Raw genomic sequence first — 18,690 nt, forward strand, 5'->3', positions numbered from 1 at the left:
CAAGGAGAAAACGGGGTGAGGGCAGACATGGAAAGTAAAAGAAAGAAAAATGGAATAAACACTGAGAGATAAAAATAGAAAAGAAGAAATCGAGCAGCTTTAGAACAGTAATCCTAAGCTGCTTTTGTTCCCGGCCACAGAGTGGGGTTGATGGTGTCCCAGCCCCTTGTAGATGTGATCGTGCCATCAGTCTGCTGGAGCTCTGCACCAGCGTGTCAAAGCTGTGCACCGTCTTCCAGCTGAACGTCTGTTCACCTACAACGCATGAGCGGAGGCTGTGTCGCATAGGGCACATCCTGTGGTGTGAGGTTGCAGGGAGCAGTGACGGCCGCGGGTCGAGAACTGCACGCTGGGGTCAGGGCAGGACTGACTCCCGGGTGTGGACATTGCCTAAAAACAGACCCATTTAACGGCCTGTCGGTCACCCACCTGATTTGTGTGATGGAAAAGGTAAGGCCGACCTCTCAGATTTAGCGTGTTGCCATGGAAATTTTAATTTCTTTCTTCTCAAAAGAGGGAGAAATTTAAAGGACAGAATTAAATCGAATTTCTAGTAGCTCCTTTTGATATTAATAACCATGAAGTTAACATGCCACTGGAAGCCCGCTGGAAACAGAGCACACAGCCAGTTAATTTTAGAAACTCCACTTCAAAATTTTGCAGAGAGGGCATCTTAAAGCACGAACAGTGATGTATCAAAGTTTAACTGGCATTAAATTATTTCTTTGTGAAACAACTTGTCTTTGAAATGAAAAAAAGTATTTTGGCTCAGTCCTGTTTTCCAAATATGCCTGAATGGAAGTAATCAGTCTTTCTAAGGGGAAAAAAAATACCTTCAGGGTGAGGCCAAGGTAGAAAATCTCAAGCTAAGAGTTTTCCAGAAAGTTTTGGGTGAAAAACCAGGAATTCAATAGAAGGCATGCCATCCCACATGTTATCATCCAAACAGCTTTGCTCACATACATGAATCATGTTAATATTGTCACGTTTCCCCTTGGCTGAGAACCTGCTTCAGTTACTGAAGTTGTTGCATGAGGCGTGTGAAACTGTATCTTCAGCAGCAGCCCTGGAAAACCTGGGGAGCAGGTGACTAGGGTCATCTGTAAAGGGGCACAGCAACTAACCACACCTTCCATCAGCCTCTCCAGAGCAGCTCGAGTTTGGTGGAGAAACCGACCCATTTTCTGCCACCTCTCTCCAAGTAAGATTTTAAGGGAGTGGTGCAGGCTGTCGAGAAAGATGACCTGTGATAATACAAAATGACTTGCCTATTGTGAGCAAGGTTTGACTTTACTTTTTGAAGCCCAAGAAACATTAGATAGAGATCACCGCTAAATATGCACGTTGGTTTATCTTGCGCGTGTGTTTTCTTCGGGGAGGTAGAGCCTTCTGCACTCGACGTTTGTGTTACTCCACTCTGTATGTCCCATGCGTTTCACTGCCACCGTGCTCCCCTCGGTCACACACCCCCGTGAGGACAGGACAAGAGCCTTGTCTGTCTTTTTCAGCACTGTTGTCTGTACGAAGAATAATGCCTAGCACATAGCATCTGCTCAGTAAAGGTTTGTTTAAGGAATGAGAGAAAGGGAAGGAGAAAGGCAGGCAGGATACAGTCCGTGCTTCTTACCAAAGCACACAAGGCCTCCTTCCATTTGGCCTGATTCTTAAATGCACATCTCCCTTCACCCTGTCCCTGAAGCATACAACCACTGACAGTCTTTCAAACTGTTAATTGACTTACAGTTTTCACATTTGTGTCCCTCTGCCTGCTCTGCCCTTTCCTGCCTTGTCTCCCTGGGGAATATCTAAATAGGAATCTGAGTTTTTAAACTCAGCTCAGGCATCATTTCTTTTTTGAGTTCTTTCCTGAAACCCCAGGCCCAATGTGCCACTCCCTCCTTAGGGCTTCTGTATGACCTGTGACACTCGTACTTACTAGTTTTCATATCTGTCTTCCCGTTAGTCGAGGCTTTCTGTCAGCTGAGGACATGAACCATACCATTTTCATCTTAAAACTCGCACCACGTCAGGTACTTGGTACTTGCTTACTAACTCAGATGAGTGAGTGAATTCTAGTGAGTTCTGCATAATTTATTACTTTGTATTTCATAGTTATGATTCTTACTCCCTAACTAGATGAGTTTCTTCACTGCCAGAACCATGTCTTGTATTTCTAAAGTGCCTGGCACAGTACTGTACGTGTAAAGAATGCTTATTAGTATATACGTTGCTGATGGTTTACTTGGTGACCCAAGACAGTTTCCTCAGTGCCATCCGGTAGCTTTGGATAATCTGACGTTGATGTCAGGAGAACCACTCAGACTCCATCCTGAGTTATGACCCTATTATCTGCAACTGCCTGGCCTACAGAAATATTACTTTACATCTGAAGATTTCCCAGAATTGTTTTGTTCCCTTTGCCCTCTTAGAGGCTGGCTATCTTACCAACTAAATTTATGGGTTTGTTTATTTTTCTTACCTTATCGGCTTTTGCTTTATGTATCTTGAAGCTCTGTTATTGAGTGCATACACATTAAGGATTGCTATATCTTCTTGATGACTTGACTCTTTTATCATGATGTAATATCTCCTTTCAAAACTGGTAATACTCCATGCTCTGAAGTCTGCTTTGTCTAACATTAACGTAACCATTCCAGCTTTCTTTAGAATTGTGAGTGCACGATAAACCTTTTTTCATATATTTGCCTTTAAGCTGTCGATGTCTTTATAGCTACAGTGAGTTTCTTGTTGACAACATATATTCACCAGCCTAGAGGACACAGGCCTAGGGGGCAAGGCTGTCTCTTCCTCCTTGATTTCAATAGGCCAGGCTGCCACCCAGGGCCAGAGGGCTGGAGCTGCCACCCCAGTGGGCCTGGAGGACAGCATCCAGCCAAAGAGCCTTATTCTCAAGACTTAAAATCTGATGAGGGACTTCCCTGGTGGTCCAGTGGCAAAGAATATGCCTTCCAATGCAGGGGACGTGGGTTCGATCCCTGGTCGGGGAGCTAAGATCCCACATGCTGCAGGGCAACTAAGCCCGCACGCTGCAACTACTGAGCTCGCGCACCTCAACAAGAGAGCCCGCGTGCCGCAAACTGCAGAGCCCACGCTCTCTGGAGCCCGCGCGCCACAACTAGAGAAGAGAAAACCTGCACGCCACAAGTAGAGAGAAGCCCGCGAGCCACAACAAGCGCTGCAGCAAAAGATCCCGCCTGACGCCGTGAAGACCCAACACAGCCAAATAAATAAATAAATATATATTTTTTAATCTAATGGAATTTGACCTGCTAGGTTTTGGACTTGTTTGGGACCCATGACCCCTTTCTCTTCTTTCCAGGGTCTCCCTTTTGGAATGGGAATGTCTAGCCTATGCCTGTCCCACCACTGTATTTTAGAGCAGCTAACTTGTCTGGGTTCAGCAGGTCCACATTGAAATTTTGCCTCGGGATGAATCATGTTTTTTAAGTCTCAACCACACTTGATTTAGATGATATTTACGTGAGATTTGGGATTTAGAGTTGATGCTGCAGCGGGTTAAGACTCTTGGGCTGTTGGGATGGGGGTGAATGTGTTTTGTGTGTGGGAAGAACGTGAGTTTGGGGAGTAGAGAAGGCAGGGTGTTATGGGCTGAATTGTGTCCCCTGCAAAGTTAAGTTTATATTCTTGAATCCCTGACTCCAAGAATGTGACTACATTTGGAGATAGAGCCTTTAAAGGTAATTAAGTTAAGAAGAGGCTGATAGGTGGGCCTTAATCCAATCTGACTGGTGTCCCTGTAAAAAGAGGAGATTGGGACATACAGAGACACCAGGGCTGTGTGCTCACAGAGAAAAAAAAAACGTGAGGACACAGCAAGAACGCAACCATCTGTAAGATAAGGAGAGGCCTTAAAAAAAACAACCCTGCCAACACCTTGCTCTTGGACATCTAGCCTCCAGAACTGTGAGAAATAAATTTCTGTTGTTAAGCCACCCAGTCTGTGCTATTTTCTTATGGCAGCCCACGCAAGCTAATACCTTGTTTTTGAAAGATACTCTTCTCTGGGTATAGAATTCTAGGCTGACTTTTACAGATGTTGTTCCATTCTCTTCTGGCTTCCATAGTTTCTGTTGAAAAGTCTGCTGTATTTATGTGTGCTCCACCCCCACCCTCTCATGTTTCTTTTTTCTCTGACTGCTTTCAAGACTTTTTTTTTTAACTTTTGTTTTCAACCATTTGAAAATATTGTGCCTATTTGTAGTTTACGTTATGTTTCCTGTCTGTGCTAAATCCTTTTTGAGATCTCTGTGTCCCTTGGGCTTATGTTTTGTTGTCTTTCATTAATTTTGGAAGATTCTTGGCCCTTATCTCTTCAGATATGCCTTTCTTCCCTTTCTCTCTTCCCTTTCTATATCTACAGTTATGTATTTGTTAGACCATCTGATATTGTTCCACATCTCTTCAATGTCTGGGGGCTTTTGTTTGTTTATTTGGGGGATTTTTTTCATGTTATGTTTGGAGATTCCTATTATCTGTTTGGATAATTTCTATCAATATGTCTTTAAGTTCATTTGCTTTTTTTGTGTCTCATTTTTTATTAAGTGGTAAATATATGTAAAAGAAGAGTAGAAACTGAGATTAATAACATTTATGTCTAGAAATAGGCAATTCCTCTTCTTCTGTCAGACCATTAGCATTTGGGAACTGAGTCAAGTCAGTAATTGAGCTGGGTTTGAGTTGCTTTCATCACTCCACAGGCTTTAAATTTTCCAGTGGTGATTGTACACTTAGTGCAAAGTCTTGAGTGCTGACTTTTCCTGGATTTCAGTAGCTCCTTCATTGCCTACACCACAGGGCTCCCCCTTCACACTCTTGTCCTCTCCCAGTGCAGGCTGCTCTTACCTGTTAACGCTAAATATAGTTAAAGTCTTCTTTGTACCCAGTTGCATTTTTCTTTTTTCATCTGCAGTGGCAACCAGTGTCCTAAACTGGTTTGCATTTTTACAGTTCACGTTTTTACCTTTTTAATATACATATTTGTTTACACGAACAATGTGCAGTATTGTTCAGTGTGATATAAATTTGAAATAAATGACATCATACTACTCAGGCTATCTCTCTGTTCATTAGTGTTTACTGAACCTGAGCCTTCTGGTCACTTGCTATTGGAAGAAAAGATGTTGCTGAAATTTTTCAGATAACTGTAAGTCTCATACCATTTTAAGTATGGCTCTGGAGCCCTAGAGAAACTTTCTTTGAAAAAGTAGATTGAGGTCGTGTCAAAGTAGAATGCTGTAGTGGTACAAGGTGGCTAGAATGAAGAAAAAGGTTTCATTAGGTTCAGTTTTAGATTTAAACATCTTCTCTGTTGATTCTAGGACAGCCCCATATTTGACCACTGTCCGTTATCTTCCAGAATCACATCTCATAATTGAAATTCCAGGTCCACGTTTCCCACACCACACACCTTCTACAGAAGGTGTCTTCTTTTCTTTGCCAGGCCCTCTTGCCAGCTCCTGGGCAGGAAACCTTGTTAGTGTTTCCATAAATCTGGCACTGACACTGGCCTATATATTTGGCGGGACCAAAGATTCTGGTGTGTTTGCCAGGCTTGGATCAAGGATTCGGCCCACGTGGCCAGCATTTTTGGCAGGGCCAGGGCTGAGGATTCAGCTGGCATGGTGGCATTTGGAGGCAAGGACCAAGATGATGGTGCAGATGGTTGGGAGACTGGCTACATACAAGGAGACTGAACGAATGAGTAAGTATATTGAAGCTCATGGGAGGAGGCTTGTTACTCCAGGAGGAGGAAGTAACAAATACAGAAGGGTGAAGGCAAGTCCGGTGGCGTTCAGCTGCTGTTGCAGGTGTCCGTATGGACTCAGGGTTTTTGACAGACAATAGATTTAGCTTTCTCTGTGTGTACATTTGTGTGCTCATCTACATGGATACATGTGTGTATTTCCTAGTTTTATCTGCTGAAGCACCTAGAAGCAGTGATACACCAGTAACAAGGAACTCACCTAGCTGCCAGCTCCTGGTTTATAGATGCCTTTTTTCACCAAAAGGAACCAGGGCTCCTTGGAGACATGGCTCAGCCTAGGACTGTGTGTGGCAAAGTACAACATAAATCCAGAGCATCTTATACCAGAAAGTAACGGAGTGTTCTAGGAGTGGTGGGGGGGTGTCAGAAGGACATGGGGGGGGACTTTCCTGATGGCGCAGTGGTTAAGAATCCGCCTGCCAATGCAGGGGACATGGGTTCGAGTGCTGGTTCAGGAAGATCCCACATGCCACGGAGCAACTAAGCCTGTGCACCACAACTACTGAGCCCGCATGCCACAACTACTGAAACCCACGTGTCTAGAGCCCGTGCTCCACAACAAGAGAAGCCACTGCAATGAGAAGCCCCCGCACCGCAACGAAGATTAGCTCCCGCTCACCGCAATTAGAGAAAGCCCACACACAGCAACAAAGACCCAACACAGCCAAATAAATAAATAAACAAATAAATAATTTTTTTAAAAAAAGAAGAAGGACATGGGAGGCTCCCAATAGCAAAATCTTCAGGAATTTGAGCAGCAAAATTAATAATAGTAACAAATTACAGCCCACTGAGTAGAACAGGAATCTATGAGTCTGTACTAGTGTAGAGAAACAGTAAGCAAATACATGGTGGGGCAGGGGCCATGCCCTGTAGCAGAATGCCAGCTAATACATGGAGAAAGAGTGGCGGAGTTAGAGAATCACCACTTGGCAACCATCACAGTAATAACTGATTTGAACTGGAATCATCAATGAACGTGAAAACCAGTGGGTGAAAGTTGGTTGAGGAACAGGATATTTGCGTAGTCTAAAAGTGTCTCTTCACACACGCACACAAAAAGTTATTTCAGTCAATTAGCACAAAATCCTTTTAGTTGATTTACGTTGGAAAAACTTGGCGACACCATCTAAACCCAAATGACTGAAGGTAACGTCACCTGTAGTGGGATAAATGAACGTTATGTCTTAATTCTAGGTATTAGCCAAATGGCACATATGTTGCTGAAACTTCCCCCAATTCAGCAAGCACAGAGACATTAAACGTGAGAGGAAAAAATGAAAAATTGTACTTTATCAAAACTTTAGTTCATCAGAAGACTGGGAGGAAATATTCACAATGTATATATTGAACAAAGGACTTCTATTGAGAAGATATTTTTAAAATCAGAAACAAAAAGACAAAACAACATAATTTTAAAATGGGCAGAAGACTTGAACCAGACAGTTCACAAGAGAAAACACACAAACCAAGCACACGAAAACAGTGCTCACATAAACGAAAGCCACAGTGAGATAGCAGGGCAATTCCAAGAAAATGGCTAAAATTCACCAAATGTGAATTTTACACGTTCACCAAATGTCCACGAGGGTGTGGAGCAGCTGGAACTCTCCGTGCAGTGGTGAGGATGGTCCAAGGCTTTGAAAAGCTGTTAGGCATTTTCTTATTAAATTAGACACACACCTGTCCTGTAACCCAACAATCCCACTCTTCCTATTTACTCAAGAAAAATGAAAACACGCCCACAAAAAGATGTGCACAAAATTGTTCAGAGCAGCTTTTTTCGTAAAAGCACCAAACTGGAAACAACCCAAATGTTCATTAACAGAAGAGGTTTTTTAAATTATCATATATCATATAATGGCGTACTACACAGCAACAAAAAGGAACGAACTCTAATACAAGCAGCTTGATGAATGAATCTCAAAAACACTGTTAAGCAAAAGAAGCCAGACGCAATAGAGTATCTGATTAATGTCTGATTCCCTTCGTATGGCATTTCCAGAGCAGGAAGACCTCATCTGTGGTGATGGAAACTAGAACACTGGGCGCCTGTGGGAACTGACCGAAAGGGGTCCCAGGAATCTTTCTGGGACGGTGGAAATGTTCTGTGTTCCGGTTGGTGAGATGGTCATGTGGGCGTAGATATTGATCAGAATTCATCAGATTGTACACCCTGATGTACAGACATCTGTGCATCTTGCTGTATGTCAATGGTAGTTTAATTCAAAACGAAAACAGAAAAGTCACACCCCATTTCCAGTCTCCTCTCGAACTTTTTGAAGCAGGTCGACTGATAGGCAGATTCTGCTGAAAAGGTGAAAGTGGAATGTCTCCCTGGAGCACACGTCCTTTTTCCACCACGAAGGCCAGCCCCCTGACAGCCGACCACGCTGGAACGAGCCCTCACTGGCCAGCTCGCTCCGCGGGTCACGGCTGTGGACTCCAGCCCCTTTCCCAGCACCCAGTCCAGTTTTGACCTTCAGGGAAGTATCGTTGCACAACTTGGCTCGGACCTCGTCATCTCCTCGGAGTCCGTCTTCCATTTGTCTTCTCGATTTTGATCAGTGGCTGCTTGGCTTGTCCCCTCTCTCTTCAGGGCGGTGAGTCTGGGATGGTTGACGCCGGGGTGGCACTGGGCCCTCACTCCGGGAGCTCGTGGGTCATCAGTCACGACGTGACACTCTTCTCTCGTGAATGCATCTGCACAGATCGTCGTAGCCCCCAAGTGGGCCACGTGGACACGGGAGCTTTTGGGGGCAACGGGGAGAGAAAACAAGAGAGAGAGAAAAGAGAAGAATGGGTTCTTTATGGGCAGCAAACTCTGTCTTGGTTCCCAGCCTGCATGTTTCTGATCTGGTTTTCTTCTCTTTGCGATGTTTGCACTGTTTCCTCGGCTCCGACGTTGAACTCTTGTCCAAAAAGACTAAGAGCGGCAGAGCATGAGAGGCTGAGCGAGGCGACCAGCGATCCAGCAGCAAGAGCTGCAGGCCCTGAGGACAGGCGGGGTCTGTGCCTGACTGGGCTTGGGGATGGAGTGGTGTGTGTCTGTCTGTCTGTCTGTCTCACGTTTATGAGAAAACCCTGTGGGGCAGCGTCACTCTTCCTCTCCCCTCTGCTCTCACGGTCTGGCACTCTCCCTTCCTGACAGCTTCCATTAACCTTTTCATGCAAAGAGCAGAGGATCCTGCCAGCTGGATGTTGAAAATCTGGCAGACAAGAGATTGTTCTAAAAAGGAAAAAAAAAAAAAAGAAAAAGAGGTAGAAGCGCTGGAAGACCCCATGAGAGAGGACAGGGCCTGGCCAGCTGCTGGCTTGGGCCCTGAGACCCTGAGCCTGCTGCCTGACTTCTGGTAAAATCCCCTAAAACAAGGTTGCGGGCAGGAAGAGGAAGAGAGGATTTGAATGTAGAGGAGGTGAGGACCTCGCTCACACAGTAGAAATGACACAGACACTAATCCTTCTTTGCAAATCACTCCCGACCTGAGGGCAGCTGAATGGTGGACACAGGAAAGGCTACACCTAAGCAGGAGCTAACCTAAAGGCTTGGTGCGCTGAACGTGCTGCGTCACCTTGTTTGTGGAGAGACAATACTGCATTAAGAGACTCAGCTAGACCAGAACTGTTTTGATACAAAAGATCCCTCCAGACCGTCTCCTCCCTTCACTTATCTCAGAGAAGGGGATCTGCTGTTTCTCTCTTGTCCACAGTCTCTCCCTCCCCATCCCGATCCTTGTCGCCAGGGCCTCTGCCCACAGCGGGCCGGGGCTAAATAAAAATGAACATGGGGCTTCCCTGGTGGTGCAGTGGTTGACAGTCCACCTGCCGATGCAGGGGACACAGGTTCGTGCCCCGGTCCGGGAGGATCCCACATGCCGCGGAGCGGCTGGGCCCGTGAGCCATGGCCGCTGAGCCTGTGCGTCCGGAGCCTGTGCTCCGCAATGGGAGAGGCCTGCATACTGCAAAAAAAAAGAACGTGAAACACCTAGTCTGAATTCAGGTCTCCTGTGCCCTCAGCTTGGCAGCAAAGAGGGCAGGAACCTTTAATTTTGTTTCCATTAGCTTGATCTTGCACTGGGCCCTTTAGAGCTCTGAAATGGGAATATGGAACATTTTTTAATTATGAAGCTCTGTATTTATAGAGCTCTTAGTATCTTTTAGCTGCCCTGTGTTTTTCCTTTGTGTTGAGAGTATTCCCACGGAAGGAGGAGGTCAGCGCTTGTGATTCCCCGGAGCTGCCGCAGGAGCAACTAGTTACCATCTTGGAGTTTTCATGAGTCTTGACAACTCCTACAGTCCAGCACATTGACTTACAGAGATAATGCAGGGAAATTTACCCCTGCGAACGTCCAAAAACTGGCCCGGGGCAGGCACTGCCACCCCGAAGCCCGTGGAGCGGAGAAGCCTTGGAGACGGCAGTTTTCCCGTCTAGTCAGAGCTTTGAAATAAATTGTCCTTAGCTTTCCTCAAACCACTATTTAATTCTTTACCAAAGATTTGGTGGAACAGTCTAGAAACAGAAGTCACTTAAACGTCTAGTGGGCAGCGTCCAGCATGGTCCCAGCCACATCTCTTCCCCAGGGCACCTGCACAATACCAAGCTGCATTGTCGCGCTGGCCGTATGTATGTACAGCAGAATTCTTGGGGAAAACCTGTGTGAACTTCAAAACAGGAAAAGGTGTTGGGCCACAGCCCTCTCCCAGTTTACAGACAGTGTTGCTGTTCCCCACTAGACTCCCTGTGCCCCCTGACCTAAAGCGCTGCTTCCCCCAGAGAGGGGGGAAATACTGCCACAGCCTCCCTCCTGGTGTCCCCTCTTCCCAGTGACCCAGTCCCCACCTGCTGCTGTTCTGACTGTTGTCCCTATTACTCGCTGAGTCTCTAAGCGACTCTCCTGCACCTCTTGTAAGAACATCAGGGCGGCTGGATCAGTGAGGTTTTTCTCCCTGAACCCCTTCTAGTGCTAAGTGGGAGAGATGGGACCAGGCCACACTCAACTTGCCACTGGGGCAAGTGAAGATGTGTTTCTGATGCAGGAGTTGGGACGCAGAAGGCGTCTTCCAATATATAAAATGTTACAAGTGATGGTTAGGTTTTTTGATGGTTAGGTGACACTGCTCACCAACAATACTGTGTTAGTTTGTAAGGCCGCCACAACAAAGTACCACAGACTGGGTAACTTAAACAACAGAAGGTAGAAGGTAGAAGTCCAAGATCAAGGTGTCAGCAGGGTTGGTTTCTCCCGAGGCCTCTCTCCTTGGCTTGCAGACAGCCGCCTTCTTCCTGTGTCCTCACATCGTCCTTCTTCCGTGCAGGTACATCCCTGGTGTCTCTGTATGTGTCCAAGTTTCCTCTTTTTCACAAGGACACCAGTAAGATTGGAGTGGGACCCACCCTAACAGCCTTATCTGAACTTAACCACTTTAAATCACTTCTCCAAATACAGTCGCATTCTAAGGTTTGGGGGTGAGAGCTTCAACATGTGAGTTGGGGGAGGGCACATGACTCAGCCCATAACATTATGGCCAGTAGCCCATGGGGCCTCCTGGGGCCCTAACTACCACTTAAGTAATTGTTTCAGTGTTTCCAACGACCAACTTCCAAGCAAGCTCTGGAAAGGGCCTTCCACATAAATCCCAGGGGCCGCCTATCAAGAGGCAGGGCATGCTGGAGAGCCTTGCTCACAGCCACTAATTACAGAATCCTCCCTCGGGTGGGGGGAGGTGGGGATGTAGGGCTGCTGGTGATGTCAGTCCAGAGTGCCCTGTGACACAACTTAGAAACTGGACCTTTCCTTAAAAGCTGTGTAATAGACACAAAGGCGTAAAGTAGGAAGCAGATGCTTGCTTAGTGAACGAATGAAATCAGGAGCTTTCTGGAGTGAGCTAGTGGCATTCTTCTGCACCGTATAAATGCTATCTTACTGCTTTGTCTACCTCTTTTGAAAGACCACTTCGGCACAAGAGAAAATGCCCCACCTAGCGGGTGCTCCTAGCGTGTGCTCCTAGCGTGTGCTCCTAGCGTGTGCACCTAGCGTGTGCTCCTGGTGAAAGGGAGCCTGTGATTTTAACACTGAAGATAACAGATCTTGCCGTAAATTGAAGAGATACTCAAGTCACCCTAAAAATCAGGTTTTGACGGACGGGATTTTTCATGGGGTTCTTTTTAAAGATAAATAGTGGTTTTAATGTTATCAAACTGAAAAAAAAATAACTTTTTCTAATAGAAACTCTCAGCCAAACTTCAATGCTAGGATCTCACTGCCATCCTGAGCAGGCTGTGGGCAGCTTAAGGCGGGGGTGGGGTGTTTGATGGGGCCCCTGCCTGACGGTCACTGGTTCCGTTTATTCCTTTGAATCAAGCATCTCTCCGAGGTTAGTACCTTTCTAAATGCAGGCGTTTCTAGGAAGGGCAGCACGGTGTCTCCCACGTTAGCCTGCCCAAGGCCCCTGAACGTTAGGATAATAGGAACGGTGAGTGGCTGGGAAGAGGAGCGTTGAGAAGGGAACAACGCTGCCACGTTAAAAACCAGCTTAGTCTCCACTGTGACCCAGGCCTGGTGATCAAGCATCATCGTCCTTAGGGTGCGCTGATGTCGGCCTGTCGCACCGCTGAAGTCCACAGCAGCCCTCTGCAAGTGTTTAGCCTAAATTTGAGTCCACAGATATTTATTCGTAAGATTAAGTTTAGCACACGTGGGCGTCAGGATGCACCTCGTGGGAAGGCGGGGAGTCACCGAAAAGACAGGGTGTCGAGTTTTCTGGAGCGTCCTGTGATGAGAGCCAGACAAGGAGCCAGGAGAGGAGACCCTTCCGACCCTCCGGCCTCGGGAGCTCAGCTGGGTCCCGTGTTGTTCCGTCAGGGGCAGCTGCGGTTACTCAGCCTCATCCCTGCCCCTGGCGCTTTGCATGGGAGGGAGCTGAGGCGGGCACGACGGGACTTGCCTGGGAAGATGAAGCCGAGTGGCCAGATGGGGCCTGGACGTTTCCCTCCATCCCAGACCTGGCCCCACCACATCCCCCTGTAGTCCCCGGGAGAGAAAACCCCCTCCGCCTGTCAGAGGACGCCCCCGAGACAGGCGCGTTCTCAGTGGTCGCGTTAAAGGGCTGCCGGGCGTCGCCGTCGGGCTCAGGCCGCGTGTGTGGAGGGAGGGCTGCCTGTCTGTCCCGGGCCCCGTGTGCCGACCAAGTACTGGGACTTTCTTCGGGGAGGAAAGTGAGCAGGAGGTCATTAAAATGCCTGTCCGGAGATTTCTTTGGCCTCTCTGGGGCCTGTGGCTTTGCCAGCCCCGGCCTGCTCCCCGCGCGGTCGGCTCCTGAGCTCTGCCCTGTCTGGTGACACGGGCCGCGGGGTGGCTGGAGAGCCGCACGCAGGGGCCGCTGGGCCGTGTGCCGGGGGCGGTCCGCGCCCCACCCCGTCACCACCACCCCCCCGTCACCACCACCACCACCACCCCCCCCCCGGTCTCCTCTTACCCGCGCAGAGCATCCTTGCTCACTGGGCCGCTGCTGAAGGTTGAGCCCGCCTCCCTCTCCAGCTGCTGCTTCGCGAAGCTCGGGGACCCCCCTCTGCAGGGGCTGGGAGAAGCCTCCCGGGAGTACTGTGCACTTCCCTTCTCACCGCGGCCGTTCCTGCCGCGTGGAAACCACGCTGTGGGAGGCCGCTCGGGCCCTGCGGCACCGTGGCTTCGCCCACGCTTTCCAGGGGACTGTGCTCAGGGGACTGAGCCAGACGGGACTGGAAGGTCCCTGCGTCTCTCCTCTCACCCTTCTTCACCTAAGGAAACACGACTACAGAAGTCCCGAGCTTTAGGGGGCCGAGGGAATATTTTTCTTTCCAATCCAGCTTTGCCCAGGAGCTTTCAAATCACATCCTCTTCCCTTTTGCACCCAAAATTAGTAACCGTCCAGGCCCCGCCCCACCAGCCTTCTCCACGTCAGCACAGGTGCCTGTCCTCGCGTTGTGCCCACCCCATCACCGTACATGGTCCTCCAGACGATGGTCGTGTGTACCCGGGGGTCACTCAGAACAGCCCACACGGCCCCGGAGCCTTAAGCGGTAGTGGCACCCCTTCCCTGGCCCTTCTGCATTGCTGGGCCAGGAGCTTGTAAAAGGTCATTTTGTCATCTCACCACCCAGGGAACGTCAGGTTGGCACTAAAAAAAAGCAAAAACAAGATCCATGGTTCCCCGAGGGAGCCTTGCCAGTCTCTCCCGTCACGCCGGCCCTAGAGTCGGGTGCCACGTGCTAGACATGGAACGTGCACTGCGCGCGTGCCGCTGCAGCGGACCTGCTCAGCCAGGGATTCATGGGCGTGGGTTGGCTGTGTGCTGGTTTAGCGCTTAAATCTCAGGTACAGCAGAGCCTTGTTCTTGTCGTCCTGATGGCCTCAGCATTAGATTTCTTAGTTGTTTGGGTGGTTTGTTTTCTGTTTTTGATCCTCTCCGTTTGACACGTTTCGTTTCTGAAAGCCAAACCGAACATGCTGGCCTGGCTGGCCTGGCCTGGCCGTGTCCGAGATTCTCAGAACCCTGCTGCTGCTCTGATGGTCCCTTTGACAGAGAGGGACATTCTTCCCCGTGTGGATAACTACAGGCTCTTAAAGTGAATGTCTCTACTCACGTCAGTTAACGGGTTTGTAAGAGGTGGTGTGAGGTGTTACCAATGAAAATTCTGCGTGGCAGGAATTCTGCTTCCCCATTTAAACCTCCGTGCTTTCTCCAGCCTCCAGTGCTGTCCCAGCAAGTCTGGACTGGGGAGTGGTCCGTCTCTGCCTCAGGACGCACTGCATCTAAACGCCCCACCCACGTGGGTACCTGGCTTGCTCCTTTCAGCTTTATTGGGATACGACTGACAGATAAAATTGTAAGATGTTGAAAGTGGACAGTGTGATGATTGCTATACGTATACATTGTGAAAGGATTCCCCTCATCAAGTTAATTAACACATTGATCATCTCGCATTACTTACCTTTTTTAAAGTTCTACTTAGCACATTTCAGTTACACAATACCGTGTCATCAACTGTAGTCACAACTGGTTTGTTGTTTGAACGGGATGATACGTCAGATTCCTTTGGTGTTCTGCAAGGTTTTTACACAAGAGAGGAGTCCCCATTCTTTCCCCCCCCCACCACCATTCTCTTGATTCTTGAAATTTAATGTATAGGAGGCCAATCAGCCCAATGTAAACCTCCTGCTGGGCTTGGGGGGGGGTGGTCTCTTCCCACTTTTATCTTTTGTAGCCATGTCTTCTGTCTCCTCCTCTGTTCACTCCCTTCCCTAACTCGTTCAGAGAAGGTATAACACCTATATCAAGACAGAACCTTTCTGGAAAGAGAGTAACCTGGGAGGTTGAATAGCACAAAGAAGAGCTCAGATTATCTCAGCCAGGGAAGAATACTTCAGGCAGGAGCGCATCCAGCATTTGAGAAGTGTCTAGACCTAAGTAGGTTAGAAATTAAGGCAGTACGTTAGTGACACCTGCAAGTACAAAACAGAATTATCAGCAAGCAGAAGTTTGTGCTGGTTTATGTGCAGATGACCGTCTAAACCTGGACTGTGGCGTCACGGTGCCCGGTTCCAGCGCCTGCTGTATCCAGGTGTTAGCAACCTGTGTTTTGGTCCCTAGATCCGTTGACCCCAGTTCACCTGGGTTCACTCCAGCTTGTTGACTCTCACAAAACCGTGACCGACACTAATCTTCAGAAGATGATAAGTGGCAGTGACATGCCGACTCTAAGAGGGCCGGTGGTTAGCCAGCAAGACCAGCTTTCCTGTAAAACTTGCCTCTGGGGCAAGAGAGATAGCCTCTTTTTCTCTCTGGAGCACTTGTGCATCTGGAGACAGCAGTTTGGTCCCTGACCGCTTGCTGTCAGGGCGTGAAGGACGAGCCCCAGGTTTCCTGGGGTGCACGCTCCATCAGCCTAAACTGCACCAGGCCCGTCACCTCGCCTCACTTTAAGGCTGGAGAGTTGAACTGCGGGTTCTGTTAGTTCCCTTCCAGGCTTTTGGTTCTCAGTTTTGGAATCGGCCTGCTTTTAGGTCTGGTAGTTCCGCTGTTGGATATTTTGTAGGGGAGGGGGTTGGTGTAGAAACTAAATTGTGTGCTTTGTCCTAGTACAGAGTCACGAAAAACCCCTCTGCCTATTTCCTTCGGGGCTAGGGGGGGCCAGTACCACACTGCAGGACTTCCAGTGCCGCAGCCGGGAAGCAGAGAAGCTCTTGGTTTGTTTTTATCTTTGTTTAGTTTTTAACCATTGGAAAATCTAGCTCCCCCAGGGCACATGGCAAGCATTCATTCAGTAACTGTTTAGGGAGCACCCCCTACGTGCCAGGCTTAACGTGCTCTTGGCACTACTGGGAAGTCATTTATGATTTTCATGCTTCGGGAGGCTTTAGTGCCGGGGCTTTCCTCCTGCCTTGCTACCTGTCGTGAGGTGAGGGAAGGAGAGGAGGAAGTTCCTTTATTTCACCAATTGAATCTTGAGGAAATCGCCGTGCAGAGGCCTGTTGCCATCAGTGGAACTGACTGTGGATCCCCTTGGTGGAATGGACTCTGGTTTTTATTGCATCGTTTTGTTCCAGATTCGTCATGGAGGAGCAATGGCACCTTGTTTACTTTTGGCCTAAGCAACAACAGTGTTTCCCTCTTTAGGAAGACAAGTCCAGACCCTGCCGGGCAGAGGGGTTCATTGCCAGGCAGGGAAGGGGGAGGGGAAGGCCCAGCAGCAACTTCACCGTCACCACCGCATCCGGTCATCTTGCAGAGTCCGGGCAGGGTGGCAGCTGCTTCAGGCTCTTAACAGTAGGCAGCTGGGGTGGGGGGAGACCTTGGGAAGGAAACTGGGAGATTCAAGCTGCAAGCTCGGACTTGAAATACAAGGAAGGGAGGGCCTTGGCGTTTTTCAAGGGCAACTTTCATTTTCCCTGTTACTAAATGCTAGAGGGATTCTACAGAGCAAAAAAGTGACCCAATTCCTGTAGAAAAGTAAATGAAATATTTACTGCCTGGGCATGAAATCTCCACCGTGCTGTCAGGTCCCTCTGACCATGTAAGTTTTATGTTTTATTCAGCAGATAATTATGACAAAATACATTGCAATTTATTCTAGTGGTTCGAAAATCCAAACTCGGGGTGTTTCATGTCTTCATATCTCCTGGGTACATGTGGTTAAGCAGCCTGCTAACTGGGGCTGGGGGCTGTAGCCCGGATCCGGCCAGGATAGAGGACCGCTTTGGCTTCACTGTCACTTCTGGAAGGCTCCAGTCATCATGTCCATTTACCGCTCAGACCTCATGGCCTCTGCGTCCTGGGACCTAGCTGTCAAAAACTTCAAGTTCAGATTCGTGTCTGATTTAACCAAACTGAGCATCTGTTGTGTAATTCCCCACCCACCACCAAACCAGCTGCAGAAACGAATTAATCTGAGTCACTACCAAGCACGACTGAATCTGTTCAGTCAGGTTTCTTGTAACCATCCCTCCTTTAAACCCATCCCTCCATCCTCCTCTCTCACCTCATCCTGTGTCTGTGAATAGAGAACTATTTGCCTTGAAATAAGGCTTTTTCTCTCCTTTAAGCCTGCCCTTTTTCACGGGTTTCTGTTCGCTCTCCCTTGGCCTTGACTCGGCTGTGGAGAGAGGCCGCCCCTGCCCTGAAACCCTGCCTTGTGCTGGCGGTGGCTGTTCTGGGCAGTTTCAGGTCTGCCAGCCCGTCCTCCGCTGTACCCCTGCCCCTCCGTCCCGCCCGGCTGTGTCCGGATCATCCTGCCACTGTCAGCTCTGCTCTCTGACAGCTGTCCTGACGTGGAAAGCAGGAAGGGAGCTGGAGTGGTCTCTCTCACAGTCAGCCTTTCATGACGTGTTTTTGTGGACTGTGGAGGTTGTGAGGTATCCTCTCTGAAATGCCTTCTTCCCTGGGCAGCGGTGGAGGCTGACATGCCCCGCCCCCCCCCCTTTCTGCCACACACCCTCCCCATGTGTGTTGCTTTGAGCGTCCAGATTGGGTTGCTGTTGCATTTGTGATTCTTGGCTGGGGTCCCTCTAGAAATCATATTACTACACTGAGGGCTGGAATAGCTACTAAGAGCAGAATACATTATCATAACATTCAGCAGACAAAGCCAGAAAGTTCCTGCCAGAGGCCACCTTGGTATCCTGTGCTGTGCCATATTCTGTCCTTTGAGAACGTCAGCCACGTGGGTGTCACCACGGACGCTACAAGCCCTGCACCGTCAGACGGTCTGGATTTGGAGATGCTTCAGGTTTACCTTCAAAAGCTCTTGGGAAAGCTATGGGTGTTTTCCCCCAGGATTAGCATCTTTTCCTTTAGTTCATTCTCCAGTTGTTTTTCGATTGTCTGCTATGTGCAGGTTGTTCTGCTAGGCAGCCTTGGTATGTAAAAAAGAATGCATTGAGGAGCTTGCTGAAGAGTTGGGGAATTGAACATGTAGCGAACTCTTGAAACAGGAGCCAAAATGAATACTTCAGCAGTGTTCACCTCTGAAAAGGGATGTCTCCACAGACAGAAGGGGCGAATGATCTCCACCAGGAAGAATAAGTTAGATGGGGAAGAGGGAGGTGTAGGAGGTAAGATTGTCCTCACCCCAGGGTGAGGGAACCTCATCAGAGTGAAAGCAAAGGCAGAGGGTGGCACGGACATACCAGGAGATGAAACTGGAAAAGTAGGATGGGGCTGGAGGGTGGCTGCCATGCCAAAGAGATTGGACTCTGTTGTAGGTAGGAAATCACTTAAGATCTTGGAAGAGGAGTGAACCTAATCCAACCTGTTTTAGAAAGATTACTCCTACAAACCAAGGTTGAAATGACTGTGAAGCTATTACAATAAGCAAAAGATGCTGAGATATGAGAGCCTGTTAGGGC

At 48.6% G+C, this 18,690-nt stretch overlaps 1 protein-coding gene across 8 annotated transcripts in view; it reads left to right on the plus strand.

Moving 5' to 3' along the window:
• The window catches only part of ERC1 (ELKS/RAB6-interacting/CAST family member 1), a 399,110-nt gene that overhangs the window by 366,206 nt on the left and 14,214 nt on the right, over positions 1 to 18,690 (plus strand). For 5 of the 8 annotated variants that reach the window (XM_079937377.1, XM_079937384.1, XM_079937381.1 and 2 more), the window contains one exon: positions 141 to 5,694. The exons of the other annotated variants lie outside the window; for them this stretch is intronic. In XM_079937377.1, coding sequence (XP_079793503.1) covers positions 141 to 410 — 270 coding nt within the window. In that variant the 3' untranslated portion in view covers positions 411 to 5,694. Of the gene's footprint in view, positions 1 to 140; positions 5,695 to 18,690 lie in introns of those variants that run through there. 8 annotated transcript variants of the gene reach the window in all.

The sequence above is a fragment of the Stenella coeruleoalba genome (genome assembly GCF_951394435.1).
Source record: "Stenella coeruleoalba genome assembly, chromosome: 11".
Lineage (NCBI taxonomy): Eukaryota > Metazoa > Chordata > Mammalia > Artiodactyla > Delphinidae > Stenella > Stenella coeruleoalba.